At 37.9% G+C, this 20,195-nt stretch overlaps 1 protein-coding gene across 1 annotated transcript; it reads right to left on the bottom strand.

The window, feature by feature from the left end:
- Window positions 1–1,148: 1,148 nt before the first annotated feature.
- On the bottom strand, window positions 1,149–9,484 carry LOC124284954 (tumor suppressor candidate 2-like). The gene is made up of 3 exons (XM_046721086.1): window positions 9,214–9,484; window positions 7,278–7,386; window positions 1,149–2,995 (listed from the first exon to the last, which is right to left on the bottom strand). The coding sequence occupies exons 1-3, from the start codon at window positions 9,348–9,350 to the stop codon at window positions 2,915–2,917; spliced, it is 327 nt and encodes a 108-aa protein (XP_046577042.1). The 5' UTR covers window positions 9,351–9,484; the 3' UTR covers window positions 1,149–2,914.
- Window positions 9,485–20,195: the final 10,711 nt, after the last annotated feature.

Raw genomic sequence — 20,195 nt, 5'->3', positions numbered from 1 at the left:
ACACTCACTAATGGCCCTGTTTTATGTTCTGTTTCTGTAAAACTTTTAAGTCTTGACAATCCAGTGATTGACATCAAGATCATCAATTCCCACAACTCGGATTCAATGACAAACAATACACCAAGTCATCCAGACTGACCAACCAAACCATTTTGTTGCCACTTATAACATGCACAAATAGTGCAAACCTATTTTCTTACTTAGAACACCCACGGGTTGGTGTGGGGTGGGGTTCCAATAGCAAAATAACAATCATGCTTATGCAGAAAAACTGAAACAATTTTCATTTATTACTCCCATGAATAATCAGACGTGTCTAGAACTAAAATATGATGATTAAATGCTCTTGAGCAATTAAGTATCATTAAGCCAGTAAGACATGGTAGGACAAAATTTAATAATTGAATGATGCTGACATTGGAAATGATTACATAAACAATACACTTTTGATCACAGATAAAAAACACCTGACATATATAATTCAGTGGAAAACAGCACAACAGATCTGTGACATGACATGCCACAGAGGATATAAATATTCTCTAGTTCTGTTACCATGGAAACTAGAAATATTTGATTGATTCTTCAACAAAAGTCTCAAGTTTGGAAATGGATGTAATATGTACAAGGATATGAAGGATTTACACTACCATCCTGCATCAGGTCAAGAAGAGTTATCTCCCTTCATATAAAATGGAGGCAAACATTTTAAACACAATCATTTTAAACCACATTTCTAGTAAATGCAGGCAGTCTGATATGTTCTGTTCAGTCCTGTAGTCAACAGTATCTATCAGTTGATTATATTCAGATTCTGTGAAGCTACAACACAAGGCTACATATATTAAACCAGAATCCAGGCATACAGGCAGCATTTCTTCACATTATGATACATGTTTTAAGGACAAAATACCAATCAGTTTGAATGACACCCCAAAATGACCTCAAACTGGCATATTTTTTAGAAATGCTATGGAAAACATAGAATCAATGTATAATTTTAATAACTTCCCTCTATAAGGGTTGTATGTTGGTCTATACAATAAACTTTGTGCCGATACAACGTCCTTCTTAATGATAAAGTTACACTACAAAATATGGTCATGAAAATGTGACACTCGTAAGAAAGAACTGCTCTCAACATGCTCAATGATCAAAGGGTAAATTCTAATGGCAATTTCAATTCAGTGATGGCTTAATCTCAAACAAGCAATATGTTCATCCGAGACCAGTATTAGGTGATAACAGCAGCTTTCAAACATAGGTACAGGAAAGGGGTCCACTAATGTCAAAAGATACAGATTTAGCAGGTACAAATTCAAGTACTGGATTCACATACTACATATGATCTCAAGAATCTTAGGACCCACTCAATAGAGACTATTGTCAGCGTTCGAAATACCTGCCTGCCCGACCGCCCGGGACGGGTTATTTTCAACACGGACTGCCAGATTCTCAAATTCACCTGCCGACGGTTGGGTTAACATTTGGACATGTATTTGAAGATATTCATCATATTTCAGGATAATAAATCATTATTAATTCATCATTAGTAATAAATCATCATTAATAAATGATGAACTCCAATTGGATGATAAACTATGTCACTTGTCAAACCTAAATTATTTGCGGGCAGGTAAGTTTTGGTCAGGGCTGACAAGTTTGACATCTAACCAGCCCTCTGGTCTGGCTGAAAGTTTTGGGAGTTTCATGCCCTGGTAATGTATGTGTATCAATTCATGGCTGATGGGATAGAGGCATGGAGGCAGATACCACAGGGTACCATAAGATACCAATTATACTTGGAATAACTCTGTGTATCTGTTAGAACCTGACCATGTGAAGAATGATCAGAGGCAATGAAACAGTGACCGTACAAGTAAAATAATTTCGATTATCAAATTTTATGATTTACTATTAATGAGAATGCAGAATTCACTTTGCGTTATACCATAAACTACGGTCATAATGAACTAAAAGGGACTACTCATTATCACCAAAGTTCATTATACACATTTTGACTGCAATATACAAGTGTCTCAGGGCCCAGAAAACAGTTTGTTTTAAGTGTGTTTGTTATAGACGTAGTCTATGGTATATACATTTGAAGAAAATGACGTGGGTGGCTGGTTAAGGGGTAATTCTTTGACCTCAGACTATGACCTCACTGTGGGACTAGTGCATGCTGGGACTATATCTGCATCCACTGAAGGATAGGGCTGAAAAGGTATGCTCTTACCACAGTACGGTATGTATTGCAGTACAAGGTCTTTGGTTCGGTCCCTTTCAGTTCGGTATGTGAGATATGATGATAATGCAGAACACTGACAACATGAGCCAAACTTTAATAATAATAACCATAATCTTTGTTATTCTGAATGAACAAAACTGTCAATTTATGGCTAGACAGAAGCACAGTACAAAAACAAAAATAACAAATTTTTGGGATTGCATTGCAGTATACCGAACTGAAGGCAAAATACTGTGGTTCTACTAATAACGCAGTATACCGTTTCACCCCTACTGAAAGATAAACTGGGAAATGAAAATATAATCTGTACCTTAAAATTGTTTGGATTATCAGATTTACGGATAATTAATCATGGGTGTGCAGGAAGTCACGTGTGCATAATTTTGAAGAAAATGGTCTGGCTGGCTGGTTCCAGAGTAACCCTGTTTCTCCTCATGTTGATCAGCAAACCTCCTCAGTGTCTATCAAGATGGAAGTTTTCTTCATGATATATTACAATGTCTGTTTGTTGACAGCAATGACTACACAAGAGCACAACATCAACCTCAGTTGGCTTCAGGGAAGTCCAAACCTCACCCACGCCCAGCAATGTCTGTGGGTGACGATGATGCGACCTGGTACACTTTGAACATGCTACAGATTGGACCTAGTGGGGGTTGTTGGTCATCTGACGGTCATCAGCGCTTCACACATCACCACGGGAATATCAACATGGATGCGGGGATGACTCAGTTCCACCTCCCCCTGAAACAAACAGCAGGAATATTAACGACAGTGAGTGAGTGAGTATGGTTTTATGACGCTTTTATCAATATTCCAGCAATATCAAGAATGGGAAACCAGCAATGGGCTTCACACATGTGACCCATGTGGAAATCAAACCTGGGTCTTTGGTGTGACGAGCGAACACTTTACCCACTAGGCTACCCCACCACCCCCTAATAACAATAGAGGATGTTATGTGTACGTGAGATGGTCTCACGTTACATCTACAAGTGAGTACCGGAAAGAAGGTCACCTATTCATGAGACTGCCCGAGAGGGTCAATTATCAGGGTTTTACCTCGACTCACATACATGGGGTTTACGAGGATCAGTTTTAAGTGAGTGTGTGAGTTTAGTTTTACGACGCCTTTAACAATATTCCAGCAATATCACGGCGGGGTACACCAGAAATGGGCTTCACGCATTGTACCCATGTGGGGAATCAAACCTGGTACTTCAGAGTGATTAGCGAAAAAGCTTTAACCACTAGGCTACCCCACGGCCCCTCAGTTTTAAGGGTCCTTGATGACAATATGACGGTCCTGTGAAATAACAGATTATGTGTATGTTTCTATAATTCTTTAGAGCCTGGAATGAATCATTGATAATCTGGACTGATGGATGAAATGATGCACGTAACTGCTCTGAAAGAAACAACCAAACACTTAGCAAAGTCATAGATGTCTTGTGGGTACAGTGAATAATATTGTGGGTCCCTCTGGATGCAGTGAATTGCTCTGCTGTGTCCATTCTCTACATTTGTGCATACTGGATGCACATTTACGCATCACATAAAACCCTGCCTGTACATGTGACTGCCTGAAAGGGTCACTTATTCATAGAGGTGACTATTGAGGGAGAAACAACTACTGCGATAGCGATAGTCTATTGCGACCAACTATTGCAATAGGTTTTTTTTCTCCTTGAATTGTCTCATTTGAAGTCATTTCCCAAATAAAGGTATATTTTATATGAACTAAAAATAAAAGCTGAAGTAGTCTCAGTCTCTGTTGGTAACTGACAAGGAACTTGAAACCCAGATCAAGTTTGTTTAAGAGGTAACAGGGGCGGATAACTCTAAATCAAAGTGAACGAATATGGTACTTCCTGTACTTTGCACTGCTCATTTATCAACAGAAGTCAATTACTAAACTATCGATAGCCACACATACCATTGATGCATCGATAGCTTTTCGTTTCTACCATCGATTATCGGAGCTATCGGAGACTCAACAACTGCAATCCATCGATAGTTCGATGCATCGTTACAGTCCTACTAAAGAATATGCTAAAATTCGCCACTTTGAGCATATTTTGACAAACATGATTTTAATATTTTCTAAAAGCTTATTCATAATAGAGGTATGAAATATATGTCATTTTTCAGGCACAATAAAGAATGTTTGTTTTCACACTGAACATGTCTACTTTATTCAACACAAATATAAAAACATCCGAGGCTGACCTGTTGCTAGGAAACAGGAAGAAGATAACAGATGTGATAGTCAATTTTACAGTTGATGAATGGTAATCGTAATTTTATCAAATGGCAGCTGTTACCGTGGTCAGTGAAACAGAAACTAACATAGGGTCTACTATCTATAATGTAAACATTTTGTGCTTAAAGGCACTATATCACACCACACTTCTCTAAAAATAAATAATGCATTTCTCTCAATAATACTATCAGCCCTGAGGGAAGCTACCATACAAGTTATTCCAAAAAAAAATTACATACATATTTACATCACAATATTAAACTAAAAAGTTTGAATGAATTAATGCAACGTTGCACTAAATCGACTCTCACACCCTCTTTCAAGTGAACACCATACAGTTATGTAATTGTACAGAGGCCCAGATAAGCTGCGCATCTGGGTAAAATACGCATATAAAATTTCCAATTACTCATTGAAAAATAATTGTTGCGTACCAATTACGCATTTAAATCTTATCTGGAGCTCTGATAGTACACACAGCTTGCGATTGAAACCAGTTCAGCAAACACCGACAACACCACGTACAACAGTTTCCGATGTAATTGTTTACATTCCATATATGGCAAGTGTTATCTGTTTGGAAGCTGTTCGCCTCTAAGTTTCAGTTATTGATTTCAGGCAAGTCGTAAAGGATAATTAGTCTTCTTTTGCATCAGTAGGAAGGTAAAGTGAGTCATATGTCCCAATATATACAATATAGTATTAGGTGAAAATATTGTCAAAAATGTGTGACATTGTGCCCTTAGAATGTTTCATGCTACTGTTAGCAGCAGCATCTTCAGTAGCTATATGTATATGTATATGGAAAATTATTGGCTCAGCTTAGAACCAAATTTTACATGACCCATCTTTGGACTTGTGGCTAAGGTCGTGGACTGAAATGAAAAATACATCAAAATGTCTACCAGCGTTTGATCAACCTTGTCATGCAACTTGGTGCATACTATCACTGCCTATTTGTATGTTTGTCGTTTGACTCCTCACTACAATATTCCAATCCTAAGCTGTAAAACATCAAGTTTGTGCCAGACAATCCAGTGATTGACATCACAAGCATCCATCTATGGAATCTACCAAGTCAGCAAGTCTGACCGACCAATCCCTTTAGTCTCCTCTTATGACACACATGGGTTGCTGTAGACCGTTCCAGTCTGGTTTGGTTTGTTGTTTAACGCCACACTCAGCAGTATTCCAGCTATATGGCGGTGGTCTGTAAATAATAATGTCCGGACCAGGCAATCCAGTGAACAGCATCATGAACATCGATCTACGCAATTGGGATACGATGACAAGTGTCAACCAAGTCAGCGAGTCAGACCGATCCCATTAGTCACCTCTTACGACCAACATGGATTGCTGAATACTAATTCTAACCCGGGTCTTCACGGGTAGAAGCCTGGTCTAATCTTCACGGGGTTTAAAGAGGTCAAATAGCTACTATCTAGACAGAAAACAGATTCCTTTTCAGTTTTCATGATCCACAAACACATCAAATGCTCATCAACATAAAAATAAATTTTCAAAAAAGCTCTGCCATAGATGACACAACTACCTCTGTAAACGAAATGCAACATAAAATATCTGCTCTCTATCAACATATTTAAGACATATTCAAGGCATCTAAACATGTAAACAAAATAATGCAATCATTGATTTTTACAAACATTAACATAATCAATGAAAAACAATTCATCAGAATTTAAAAATGTAAATGGTGAATAGATTCTTAACATGTTCCTCCCAGTATAGAGCCACCCTGCAAGCATCATGATATACACTGCTAACGTACACCTGGCGATACAATGCTGGATATCCATGGGTCCATCCATGCTGTAATTTTGTATTCATTTTCTAAAAGTAATATTTCACCACATGCAATAAAAGGTTTAACCAAACCTGGGCTCACATCATTACCCGACATGTCACCATGAATAGCTGCAAAATTGCTGATGCTGCATAAGCAATACTCACTCATTCATTACCCAACATGTTAGAAGTGTCTCAGATTCTTGGCTTCTTTCAGCAATTTTCAAGCAATATCATTGTAAGGGAGACCAGAAAACTATATTTTGTTTTGTACCAATGTGGGGAATTAACATGGGCTTTCATTATCGCAATTAAAATTTCAGAAAATCCTGAATTAAAAGGACATTCAAGTAAAACACTCCAAAAGTATTTTTACTTGGGCTGGCTATCAATCTAGATCATAGAGACTGATATTATGATAATCATTAACTAAATATTGATTGATTATTGATAATATCAAAGAGTGAGTGAGTGAGTGAGTATAGTTTTACGCCAGCAATATTCCAGCAACATCATGGGCTTCACACATTGTATGTGATTAACCGGGTCTTTTATTGTGGCGAACGCTTTAACCATAGGCTACAAATAATATAATATCAAAGAAGTAACTTTAAGCAAAAATGCAACAAAAGTCTGAAAATTAATATATTAAACAACTCTGGTAAGTGTTAATAACAAAACAGCATCCTGAACATAATTTAGATCCAGGCCATGAATAACATCCCAACTTAGTATATCATGTGAGTAAATTAAATTTATTCATCACAAAAGTTTAAGATACGATCAATGTCACAATTTTCATATTCAAGAATTACCGGTAGTATTTTTTCTTATTACTGATATTACCAATTATCGATCATTATAGCCAGCCCTTATTTATACTATCCTGTTGGAATTACTTTCTTAGTGGATGTCCATACATTCTCATTCCAATAACTATTGGTAAACTATTGGTACCTGTGGAATCAAGTTGTTGCGCTTGCGCCTCATGATACACCTCTTTCCTACTCGCACTTCTTCATAAAACTCATGAGCCAGGTCACCATCTTCGTCAAAGAACATCGAGCTGGAAGACAACACAGAAATTGTAGCAGACAAAATTTTGATATAAGAGGACCTTAAAAAGAATCTCTTGATTTACGGATTCAGTTAGCTGAAACTAAAACTTTCTGACCAAAAAATATCAGTATTGCAAGACACTATTTCATTTCAGCATTTTAATCAATGACTTACCAATACATGCTTGTATATGTACTAAATTAAAGGCATCAACATGGATCATCTTTTTCACTGACAAATGATATGAAATACACACCATAAGTCAATGATGAATAATCATATTGATCACATTTCCATTTAGTCTAAAAAATGTTTCTCCAGGCTCAACATGAGAGATGGAATCTTTCACTTACTTTGTTTGTCGATATTTTTGATTTTTCACACCCATGGTTTTCTTTATTTAAGTAATATTATGATGCAATAAAATGAACCCCTTAGTTTGGGGGATGATCCCTAGTTTAAAGGAAAAATGGTGATCCCTGGAAAATTTCAGGTAGAATAGACACTGCTGTGTTTTTCCTAACAGAAAAGTGTTATAAAACACTGGGATCAAAGAGGATGCCACGTGTGACATTTAAAAACATGTCTGTCTTCATAAGGATAACTAAAAACTTACCGGTAAGTTAAATGAAACTTTAAACTTGAAAACAGTGAGTCATAATGTTGATATCATGAGGTAAAGATTTATTGGCAGATATTAAGTGCAATTGTTTCAATTTCCATTCTCTGTCAACATGATTCTGCTAACTTCCCTTCTGTCATATGCTTATGCAATGAGTGATAACACAAAAGCATTATCTAGGCATGCTCTGGGTATAAGACAAAGCAAATACTCACATTTTTACTAATAATAGTAATATTAATGTTCTGTTTTCAGTATGTCACTTAAAGAGAACCAATATACCGTTAAACAGTGACTGAGTATGGTTTTACTTTGCTCTTAACAGTACCAAAATAATGAGAGGGGTAGCAGAAATGGGTTTCACACATTGTAATCATGTGTGGAATCGAACCTGGTTCATTGGCAAATGTTTTAACCACTAGGCTACCCCACCAATACAGAGAAAGAGGCAGTAATGCTTAGATTTGAAATTATTACACTGTATGTAATTAAAAGATATTCACAAATGTATGAAAATATTGATTAAAAATATTCCTAAAAAGATATGTATCAATATTCATCACAATAATTAATTATAAACAGTTATTCATCTTGAAAGTTATTTATCATGAATTTTATTTTTTTAAATTTAGCAGCTGAAAGTGTCTTATTGTTGCACATGTGTAACAAAGGCAAAAAAAGAATATGTGAAAAGATTAATAAAATTTGGGAAGGTGTAAAACATTATTCACAATCTACCACTTCACTGATTAAATGATTATCGTGTATTAGGACATCATGCCATAATCACCATATCCTGCAGTCTGTGGTACTAATGACAAGTTCACCCTTAGTGAATTCAAAGTAAACAAAATTTACAACATTCAAGTTACACATAACAAAAGCACTTAATATTTTTGTTATTTATCAAATAAATGTTACTGGACCTATTTGATGACTTTTTTCTTCAAATTGTGAATTGACATTACTGCTTCATTTTCAAAACAAATCTTCAATTTAGCTAGGATGACAATCAATCAGTGATCACGAAAACAACCTCCTCTCTGCCCCTGCTTTATCCGCTGCGTAGAACTTGGCCTACGATTTTAGAAAACGTATCAGTTTCGTATACAGCATGATCAGTAAATTGTAATGTAGATTGGAGGGGATTGCATCCATGCATATCGATCGTTGAATGTTGATATATGAAATAACACAGAATGGTAGACCAACCTTTGTCTCGTGAGGACAAACGGCGAGGGGCCCTTGTAGTTGGAAATGTCTACTTTCTTGGTGTCCCCTTTTCTCCCCCACATCCATGACACGGGTTGTGCGATCTTACTGGCGATGGACGACGTTGTTTGGCCCATTTTAACACGGAATAACTATCCACATGCGGACTGCGAGTCCTCTGTGACCTACACAACTTTTCACTAATCTATCATCAGTTTCTGCTCTCTTCGACGATATTATCAACAACTGTCTGGTGAGAATATATTCGCTCAGCTGCACCGGAACCGGATGTTTCCAGAAACTTCTCTTCTTTGAAATTAGAGTTATTTCCCTTGTATCGTAAGCGGGCACCTGTCAGGCGGCGATGGAATGTTTTTTTTGGTGGTCATTTCAGTGATTAAAAAGTCTGTTTAACAAGCTATGGAACTTTGAACACTATTATTTCATCCAGTATTTTTAACCTAGACTACTTTTTGGGGGCCTGTTTCAAAGTAAAGAAGCTGTGAATAATTAGATGTCACACCTTGTAAAACCGAAACCGACTGACTTCAAGTGCTTATTGACTTCAGGTTATAAACATATTATTTGCTTTCAGCAATATTCCAGCAATATCATAAACATATTAATTTATAGACATCATAATATTTGAGTTTTCAGTGAGTGGGATTTAATATCACGACAGGGAATACCAGAAATGGGCTTCACACATTGAACCCATGTGGAGAATCGAACCCGGGTCTTCGGCGTGACGAGCGAACGCTTTAACCACGAGGCTGTCACACTGCCCTGAGTTTACAGAGTGTTATTAACTGAACTGAATTAAATCTGCATGACATTAATTCTTAATTAATCTTTCTTAAATGTAACGTCAATGCAAAAGAATACCAAGTCTTAACTATCTTCTAAAACAGGTTCCATTTAGTGTAAAGGGAAATAACTGCGAAAACTATACGTATGGACCACTGAAAATTATTACTGACATATATGGTTTTCGTGATAAGAGTAAGGGTGTCCTGCCTGTATCTTGCACCAACTCTAATTATACTTTACAGTTGGATGACAGGAGTGGGTTTAGTTTTACGCAGCTATTAACAATAGCACTACGAGGAACACCAGAAATGGGGTTCACACATTGTAACCATGCATGTGGGGAACAGAACCCGAATCATTTGCATGACGAGCAAACGCTTAAGGGACCGTTCATAATTTATGGCTAGGGGGGGTGATGATGATTTTTATGGAGAAGCATGTACAATGTGAATGCCCCCCCCCCCCCAAACAATGTATGTACAAAATAAGTGGAACCTGCACACACACACACACACACACCGCATGCCATGTATAAAATCAATTAATTTTAAACATACTTTTATGTACAAAATTGCTGACCCCCTAGTACGTGTGTACAAAATTGCTGACCCCCTAGCTCCCCAGAACAAAATGGGTGACACCCCCTTAAAATCATCATCACAACACACACACACCACCACACCACACACAACCCCACCCCCACCTAGCCATAAATTATGAACAGTCCCTAACCATTACGCAATCCCCATCGCCCCATATGCCAAAAGAAGGAAGCGAAGTATAGGATTGTTTGACACTTATTCCTGCTTTTACAACCATATGTAGAATATGTAGCTGCCAAGAACCAGTTATATTTTGTTTTCTTACCCCTTCCATCTATACAATGCTGTTTGACTGTGTGTGATTGCGCGAACGCACGTCTGTTTTTGTGCGTGTGTGTGTGCGCGTTCGATAGTCGCACCGAAGACTGGATTGTGATCCCTGTACAATGTGTGAAGCCCTTTTCTCGCGTCTACCGCCGTGATATAGCTGGAATATTGCAAAAAGTGGTGTACAAACCATACTCACTCGCTCACCGTAACAGTGTAATGCAATTTACATTGTAGTGAGTCAGTAAGGTTTTACGCCTATATTAGCAACATGCCAGAAATGGGCTTCACGCATCGTACCTGAGTGGGGAATCGAACCCGAGTCTTGAGGAACTCAACGTGCATTCTGAAGTTTGGCTTCAGTTGTGAGTATTCAGTAGCCTGTCATAGAGACCCTAAAACAAATATATCCAAGAAAGCCCATGCAAGTTTAGAATGTGGCAAGCCAAGAAAATGAAGAAAGTCTCTAGGTTCCTTTACATTACATTATATTTTATCATTATAATTTAGGAACTGTTTTGGGTTTTTGTTAATTGTTATCATTTCAGAGACTATATGTTAGTCCTAGTATTCGGCAGAAAGTTGGATTTATACTCATGCCAATAATGGTTGTCACCCCCTCCCCACCCCAACCTCACACACACACACACTCACACCCCATCTCCAATAAAAAATATTGAAGGGGGTGACAACCATTATTGGTATGAGTATATTTGCAGTCGTATGAAATTCAAGTATTTATCAGAATGTAAAACATTATAGTGAAAACAACACACAAAACAAAAAAACATTTGAATTTAAATTTGGTCGTGAATTGTTTGGAAACTGTACCCTTTAACGCTTTGCCCTTAACAACTTCATATTGTTTTAAAGTTGGAAATTGCGGAAATGGAAAGTGTTTAATAGTTTAATACGTCCATAAATGGCACATGTCATTTCAACCTTACGTGACCAGGAAGTTCTGAAACGATATAACCTCTCTCAGATTAACTCAGCTGTATCTAAGTGTAGAGTAACCAGTTAGAATATAATACATATACATATTTGGTGTCACAGATATCCCAAAGCGTTACTCGGTAGTTCTCACACGATTTCAGACCTAACCCAGCTATTTCAAGTACTCCTTGTGATGCCACATGCCTGACGAGAATCAGACTGACATTTTGTCTGAGGAATACAGTTTATTTTATTTCACAATACATATCTACAGAAAGAAATGATTAAATTCCACAAGAACCCCAAGACAATTGTTAATTTCTTGAGCTGAGGTTATGTAGACTTGGTTGGTTGATGGTTTGTTGTTTAACGCCGCACACAACAATATTCCAGCTATATGGTCTGTAAATAATCTAGTCTGGACCAGACAATCCAGTGAGAAAAATCATAAGCACTATCTACACATTTGGGATACGACATGTGTCAACCAAGCCAGCTAGCCTGACCACCCGATCTCGTTCGTCGCCTCTTACGACAAGCATTGGTTACTGAAGACCAATTCTAACCCGGCTCTTCACGGGTCCAATGTAGACTTGAGAAAGGCTTGTAGACGTGCGCTAGACCGTCTTTTTACTATATTCCGTAATGTCTTGGGGTCAGACTAGACGCACATGGCAATGTGTTGTTGTGTTGTCCGCGTTTAATAGGTATGTAAGGTTTTACTATAATGTTTTCAACAGCAGTGCATCATGTGAGAATTACTCGGTCATGATCGATATAGAATATACAATAAAAATATATTTATGTTTTACATAAATAGAACGTTCACGTATCTTGACATATCTGTTGCACAAATGTTGTGCAAGGGCACATGAGTCTCTTGGTCGAATATGAAATTACATCCGCGTTTTGATTATAGTTCTTGTGATGTCGGAATTGTTCAATGTCCATTGTTCTGGATGCCGCTTGTACTAAATATATATATTTTGTTTTGAAAATATTTTATTCAGTGTTGAAATGGATTGGGCACAAGTTATGTAACTTATTACCGCCCGCCCCCATCAGAAACATGAACAATAATGAATGGACGTAATGAATGGACATAATAACATTAAGACATATTATTGATTAATCGAAGCGCTTACTTCGTACAGTGTATTTATGCACATGTCTAAAGATATTTTCATTAATAGTATTTGTCAGAGCAGGGTTGCCGTAAAGAATGGTATCAATGTCTAAGTGAACTTTTGATAGTTCAAAGTCTTGCTTCAGATCAAAACGGCAACTGACAAATTTTGGACATTTTAAAAAGAAATGGTTAGCATCTTCCATCGGAGCACCACAATTGCAAGCTCTACTCTCTGATAGATTAACACGAAACAGATCTGCATGTAATGAACTACACGAATGTCTTAACTTCGTGTGTAGTATATTTGTTTTTCTGTTACCAAATAGAAAATATTTTGGAACCTTGTCATTTTTTCCAGGTAACTTTGATTTAAACGATGATAATGAATTTGTACATTTTGTTGTAGAGGAGAGAGCATTCCATAAACTTGCAGAATCATAAATAAATGACTTTTGGAGAATTGAGGTGCGAAATTTAGGGACAGCCAAATCTGATTTGTTACGCAAGTTGTATCCGGAAATGGTTTCAGTAAAAGGTGGAAGTAAATCAATCAGGTAATCAGGAGCTTGCATGTTAACAATTTTGTAGAATGTACAGAGTTTCCTTTGTGTTCGTCTAACTTTCAATGGTAACCAACCAGTTTCACTGTATAAAGTATATCTTGAAGCGAATTTAGGCAATCCGGTTACAATTCTTGCTGCTTCAAGTTGTAACATTTCAAGGTTATCACAAATATAGCTAGGGCAATTATCCCAGACCTCAGATGCATATTCTAAAATAGGCCTAATATACATTTCGTACATACTAGAAATGATATATCTAGGTAATACGTACTTTAGCGTCCGTAATGAGGAAACAATTTTTGCGGCCTTTTCTATTACAGCAGATACATGATGAGACCATTTTGTATTATCTGAAAAGAGGACACCGAGGTGTTTATGTTGATGTACACGTTCCAAATGTTCATTATTGAAAATCAAGTCAGGAACTTCCGGACAATTTCCATTTTTAAAAAGCATGAATCTGGTCTTGTTCGGGTTATCATTTGTCAGCCCATTCTTTCAATTTTGCTAAATCATAGTTAAGAGTAGCTTCTATGGTTTTGCATCTTTTCCTGCAACACCAATTGAAGTGTCGTCGGCAAACAGTCTTGTGGCATTTGTTAGAGTTTCAGGTAAAACATTGATCTACACAAGGAACAAAATTTGACCAAGGACAGATCCTTGAGGAACCCCTGCAGTAACATTTAATTCTTTTGATAATGCACCATTGATGGAAACACTCTGTCGTCTATCTGATAAAAAGTTTGTTAACCAACTAAGTAAATGGCCACGAATACCATAATTTTCTCATTTGTGCAATAGCCCTTTATGCCACACCCTGTCAAAGGCCTTTGAAATGTCACAAAAAATCATACAATAAAGGTGATGAGTATCTAGAGCTGAACATATATTGTGGTAGATTTCAATGAGTTGAGATGTGGTAGAGTGGTTTGTAGTAAAACCTGTTTGAAATTTACTTACAATGCTATGTTTATTGAAATGGTTATGTAAATGCTTTAACATTATTTTTCCAAAAAACATTCCCGAGTATAGATAATAAACTTATGGGTCTGTAATAAGTAGGGAGGGATTTATCTCCTTTCTTAAAAATAGGGGTAATATTGCCTGTTTTCCAAACTGAAGGAAAGACTCAAAGAAATATTATACAGTAAACAAAGAGGTTCAGCTATTGATGTACAAATTCGTTTTAACATTCTCATGTTAATACCATCAGGTCCACTAGCTTTGTTTGCTGGTAAAGTCTTAATCATATCCGATACTTCCTTTTCAGTAACACTAACGCTTGTAATGCTGTTAGGACAGCGATGGCTAACAGGTGGCAAAGTCTTGCCCTCATCATTGATATTGGAAACAGATACAAAATATTTATTCAATGTTTGGGCTTTGTCAATGTCTGTAAATGCTGAAGGTATTCCGGAATCATCAGTTACGAGAGGGGGAATGGGTCCTGATGAAGTAGAACCTTTCAACAAATAATTAAAAACCTTCCAGTAATCTGCTGATTGAGTAGTGTGAGAAAATAAAAAAACTACCTAAATTCGAATAAAAAATTTCAATCGCTAATTTTTTAAGATTGTTTACTTTATTCCTCTGCTTTTTGAATTTAGATACATCAGAAGTATTCAGTGTTCGAAATGCTCTCTTCCTCAAACGGTCTCTTTTTCTAATTTCTCTCCGAAGTTCACTGTCAAACCAAGGTTTGTTTTTAGGTCTGACTGTAACGTTCTTGGCTGGGATACATCTAACCATATATTCCTTAAGCAGAGATAGGCTGTGTAGTTTTTAAATAAGATAACAATATCCCAGGGTGAATGAGTGCTATGAGCTAGTCGCCTTTTGTGGGAATTTCTATGAGTCTTCAGTGGTCTTGTATTGTGAATCCTAAAGGTAAAATGAAATGTATGTAAATAGTGAGTGAGTTTAGTTTTACGCCGCACTCAGCTAATGGCGGCGGTCTGTAATAATCGAGTCTGGACCAGCTATCCAGTGATCAACAATATGCATCGATCTGCGCAATTGTGACTGTATGTAATAAACCCATACTTCGTTTGTTTGTTTCGTTGTTCACCAGCATTCAGCAATATCCCCGCTATATGGCGCCTGTCTGTAAATAATCGAGTCTCGACCATACAATCCAGTGATCAACATCATGAGCATCGATCTACGCAAATTCCATACGATGACACGCGTCAACCAAGTCAGCGAGCCTGACCACCCGATCCCGTTAGCCGCCTCTTACGACAGGCATCCCTAACTTCTAAAGGACTCTTAATAATAATATATTTTAAGAGTAAAGACGCTACTTTCCTGAATGGATCGTTTATTCTGTCTGACATATAGAGTTGATGGTATCCCTTGTTGCTTTAGATACAGACATAGAGCAAATACGAATCGTTATTCGTCTTGATCGTTAATCGTTTTCACTAGGCTCCTGTCTACCCAGATGAGAAATGGCACGCAGCAATGGAACCATTTAGCAATCGATGAAGCTCGCGGACCTTTTACAGGATATTCCGTCACCACACATTTTTCATTTTCCAATTTCATTCCGGTGGATTACTGATGAATGGTTTAAGAGGTTTAACTGCAATACCAATAACGAATACCACACCTATTTGAAAGAGAGTAGCATTCACGAAATAATGTTCGTTAATTATTCGTGTTTATGCTGTTGAAAACAATAAACAATTGAGGTTGTATAGACAATCAATATAAAACTTGAGTGAGTGAGTGAGTTTAGTTTTACGCCACACTCAGCAATATTCCAGCTATATGGCGGCGGTCTGTAAATAATCGAGTCTAGACCAGACAATCCAGTGATCAACAGCATGAGCATCGATCTGCGCAATTGGGAACCGATGACATGTGTCAACCAAGTCAGCGAGCCTGATCACCCGATCCCGTTAGTCGCCTCTTACGACAAGCATGGGTTGCTGAAGATCAATATTCTAACCCGGACCTTCACGGGTTTATAAAACTTGAAATGCAGTATGTACCACTAAATGTAAATGTAATATATCGTATGGATATATACTGTATCTAGAACGTTATCATCATGTAAATCACATATGTGTAGTTGTGTTTTAATACGTTTATATTGGTATAAACGTCCTTAAAAAACGTTTACAACCCTTGTCTGCCTATTATTTATTGGTGGCGCACCCGAGAGGTTTCCTTCTATACATGCCACGTGTTGTAGCCGGTTTTAAATGAAAGCTGCTCTCATCGAATAATGGAAACTTATCTGTACTGTGGAAATGTATACGTTCCTAAATTCAATCAGTTTAGGTGATGTGAGAACGCCATTCGCCAACACTCGTCCCTTTTGGTAAGCGTGTCCCGGAATAACACGATCTCGAAGTGGTCACGGAAACGTAGCCATCAGCTTTTCAGATTTTCTCGCGCCCCATTCTCATCTCTTGCAGCCAACACGCGCCCCATTCTCATCTCTTGCAGCCAATACGACCCATTCTCATCTCTTGCAGCCAATACGCGCCCCATTCTCATCTCTTGCAGCCAATACGCGCCCCATTCTCATCTCTAGCAGCCTATACGCGCCCCATCCTAATCTCTTGCAGCCTATACGCGCCCCATTCTGATCTTTTGCAGCCTATACGCGCCTCATTATCATCTCTTGCAGCCTATACGCGCCCCATTCTCATCTCTTGCAGCCAACACGCGCCCCATTCTCATCTCTTGCAGCCAATACGCCCCATCCTCATCTCTTGCAGCCTATACGCGCCCCATTCTGATCTTTTGCAGCCTATACGCGCCCCATTCTCATCTCTTGCAGCCAATACGCCCCATTCTCATCTCTTTGAAAATATGTTCTCTCTGGATATAAGCGCCTCATCTCAGCCAATACGCCCCATCCTCATCTCTTGCAGCCTATACGCGCCCCATTCTGATCTTTTGCAGCCTATACGCGCCCCATTCTCATCTCTTGCAGCCAATACGCGCCCCATTCTCATCTCTTGCAGCCAATACGCCCCATTCTCATCTCTTGCAGCCAATACGCGCCCCATTCTCATCTCTTGCTGGCTATATGCGCCTCGTTCTCAGTTCTTGCTGAAAATACGCGCCCCATTCTCATCTCCAGTAACTTAGACGCGCCCTGTTCTTATCTGTCGCAGCCAACAGCGCCCCATTCTCAGCCCCAGCAGTCTATATTCATCCCACTTTCAGCTCTTAAAGTTGAGAGTCTTGACAGCTTTTTAAATACTCAAGCATTCCCATATATAATCGTTTTTATAACATACAAGTTTACATAACTTACAAGGATTACATGTGAGTTTAAACATGAATACATCTGCTGAAACTCACATATATATTCTTTGATGCTGACAGCCTGAATTATAACACTGACAAATCTCACTGTGACTTTTTCTCAAAACAAATGTGGTTTGAACAATTTATGGCATGTTGGCGCCCACTCATGTATACTACACAAAAATGTAAGTTTGTAATCGTGACGCACGAGTGGGAGTTCATAGGACGGTGACTACTGCAGGCGAACCAGGAAGTGACGTCCTGAATGAGTTATAATATATATTTCATAAGACCAGGTATACGACTTTTTCAAACGGTCCTTCAGTGTTGAAAGTGTGTATGGTGAGTGTAAACGGTACCATTTAGTAAGATTGCACCTTGGAGAATGCAGTTTCGCTATACATTCGTGTGTTCCGTTAATTAAAGTAGAACCTCAAATCATTTGGCTACAAGTCTTACCAGAACATGGCATCGGTCAGTTGGAATTCTCTCCCTGATGACCTGAAGCTGTCTCCAACCCTTGAAAACTTTAAGCGTCACCTCAAAACCTTTCCCTACAAAAAGTTCTATGGACTTCAATAATGCCTTATTGATTGTTATCGCGATTAGCATACCTGGTGTGGAGTTTGGTGCTGTATAAATGGACACATTATTATTATTATTATTAATTCTTACCGACCTTGAGGTATGTATATTACAACGATCTCCAGCCCCTCTCGGCCCCTTGATGGTTCTAAACAATCTAAGTTTCCCCTTTTTGTAGTTAACCCCCAAGTTAACAGCATCTATAATAATAAAGAGCATGTATATACCGTCAGTGACTACGCACAATGTATCTTTTTTCAGTTAAAGCTTAACCAGTTAGGATTACACAATGCCAGTTACGTTGAATTTTTTTCATACGTAAGTTGGAAAAAAACGAAATACCTACGTACACCCACTAAACGGGGTCACATTAGTCTGTCAAATGCAAGTCTATAATATGTGGCAAGTCTAGCTTACCGCAGTTTCTGATCATGACAAATTAAGCTTCTGGGCTCCTTTTTATTAAATTATATTAATATGCTTTAGGAATCGTTTTTCTTCTACTGTAAACTATGTCTGTTTCATAAACTATAGAAATGTCACTCTAAGGCCCACATATAACTATATTCTCTCCCTCCCTCTTCCTCCCCTCTGTCTCTCTATCTTTCTCTCTGTGCTTGATACATACATATTATATTATATAGAATATACATACATACATACATACATACATACACATACATGTATGGAGAGAGAGAGAAAGAGTGGGTGAGTGAGTTAAAATTTAACGTCACATCGGCAATATTTCAGCCATATCGTGACGAGAACAATTAATTTTCTACATAGTAAGTAATGGTAAACTGTAACAACCTGTCAACGAAGGACAGTAAAATAACTAGATTATCACAGATTCGAATTTAAAACTAGTAATTAAATCTAAAACAGTTTAACTATAGATGACAATACAAGGTAAAAGCAGGCTATATATTGCCAACAACTGAAGGTAGATCACCATACTAGGGACCATGGGGACTTACAGTACATTTGCTTCCTGCATGTTAGATAATCTAGCCATAAATTAAAGGAACATATATTCTACGATTAAAATAGTAGTAGGTTTAATTTTACTTTGAATGTTGTGGGACTTACGTACCCTCTCAGGAGAGAGAGAGAGAGAGAGAGAGAGAGAGAGAGAGAGAGAGAGAGAGAGAGAGAGAGAGAGAGAGAGAGAGAGAGAGAGAGAGAGAGAGAGAGAGAGAGAGAGAGAGAGAGAGAGAGAGAGAGAGAGAGAGAGAGTATCCCTTTGTTTGTTTCAGTTTCGAATTTCGTTTAAATTTACACTTACTTGCAGTACTTTTTGTCGATATGTGCGTTCAAACTTGACTTAATAAAACAGAATAAATTCATACATTATGAGAAAGAACAATGCGTAAGATTAAAGTGCATTGGTACTATTTAGACTGAGTCACCCTTCGTTCATTGTCGTTCATCCTAATGATTACGTTTGAGGCAGTTGTGAACAAAGGCGTTTCTCAACACTACGCTTGTTGTCACAAATATGTTTTGTTTGTTCGGGTCCAGTCATTATTTGTTTCGAGCATGCGCAGATTCCCCGGAAGTGTGGCAGGGTAATCCCAATGGCGGAGGATTGAATTCACCGAACGGATTCCCCCTCATGTGTTTGTGACAAAAGCGGGTTTCTGTGAGATAAAATAATGGCACATTTATTAGAAACAGGATAGTCAAAGCCACCAAAGGTAAGTCTTTCTTTAAATTTATATCCCAACTGACAATTTGTTTGTAAACAGTCAATAACATGCCTGTGACAGGTGGTTCGGAAGTTAGTCGTTTTCAAAAACAATGGACTCGCGCCATATACAG

The sequence above is a fragment of the Haliotis rubra genome, unplaced genomic scaffold, assembly GCF_003918875.1.
Source record: "Haliotis rubra isolate DU_JTF1 unplaced genomic scaffold, ASM391887v1 Scf349, whole genome shotgun sequence".
Classification (NCBI taxonomy): Eukaryota; Metazoa; Mollusca; class Gastropoda; order Lepetellida; family Haliotidae; genus Haliotis; species Haliotis rubra.
Note: the sequence above shows the minus strand (reverse complement) of the source record. Positions and strands in the feature narration are given on the sequence as shown.

Bases quoted from the DNA above. Each gene is read 5' to 3' on its own strand.
- LOC124284954 (XM_046721086.1), bottom strand. From the start codon at position 9,350: ATGGGCCAAACAACGTCGTCCATCGCCAGTAAGATCGCACAACCCGTG. The intron at 7,387-9,213 runs GTTGGTCTACCA...GTTGTCTTCCAG, and splicing joins TTTGTCCTCACGAGACAAAG to CTCGATGTTCTTTGACGAAG. The intron at 2,996-7,277 runs GTACCAATAGTT...TGTTTGTTTCAG, and splicing joins GCAACAACTTGATTCCACAG to GGGGAGGTGGAACTGAGTCA.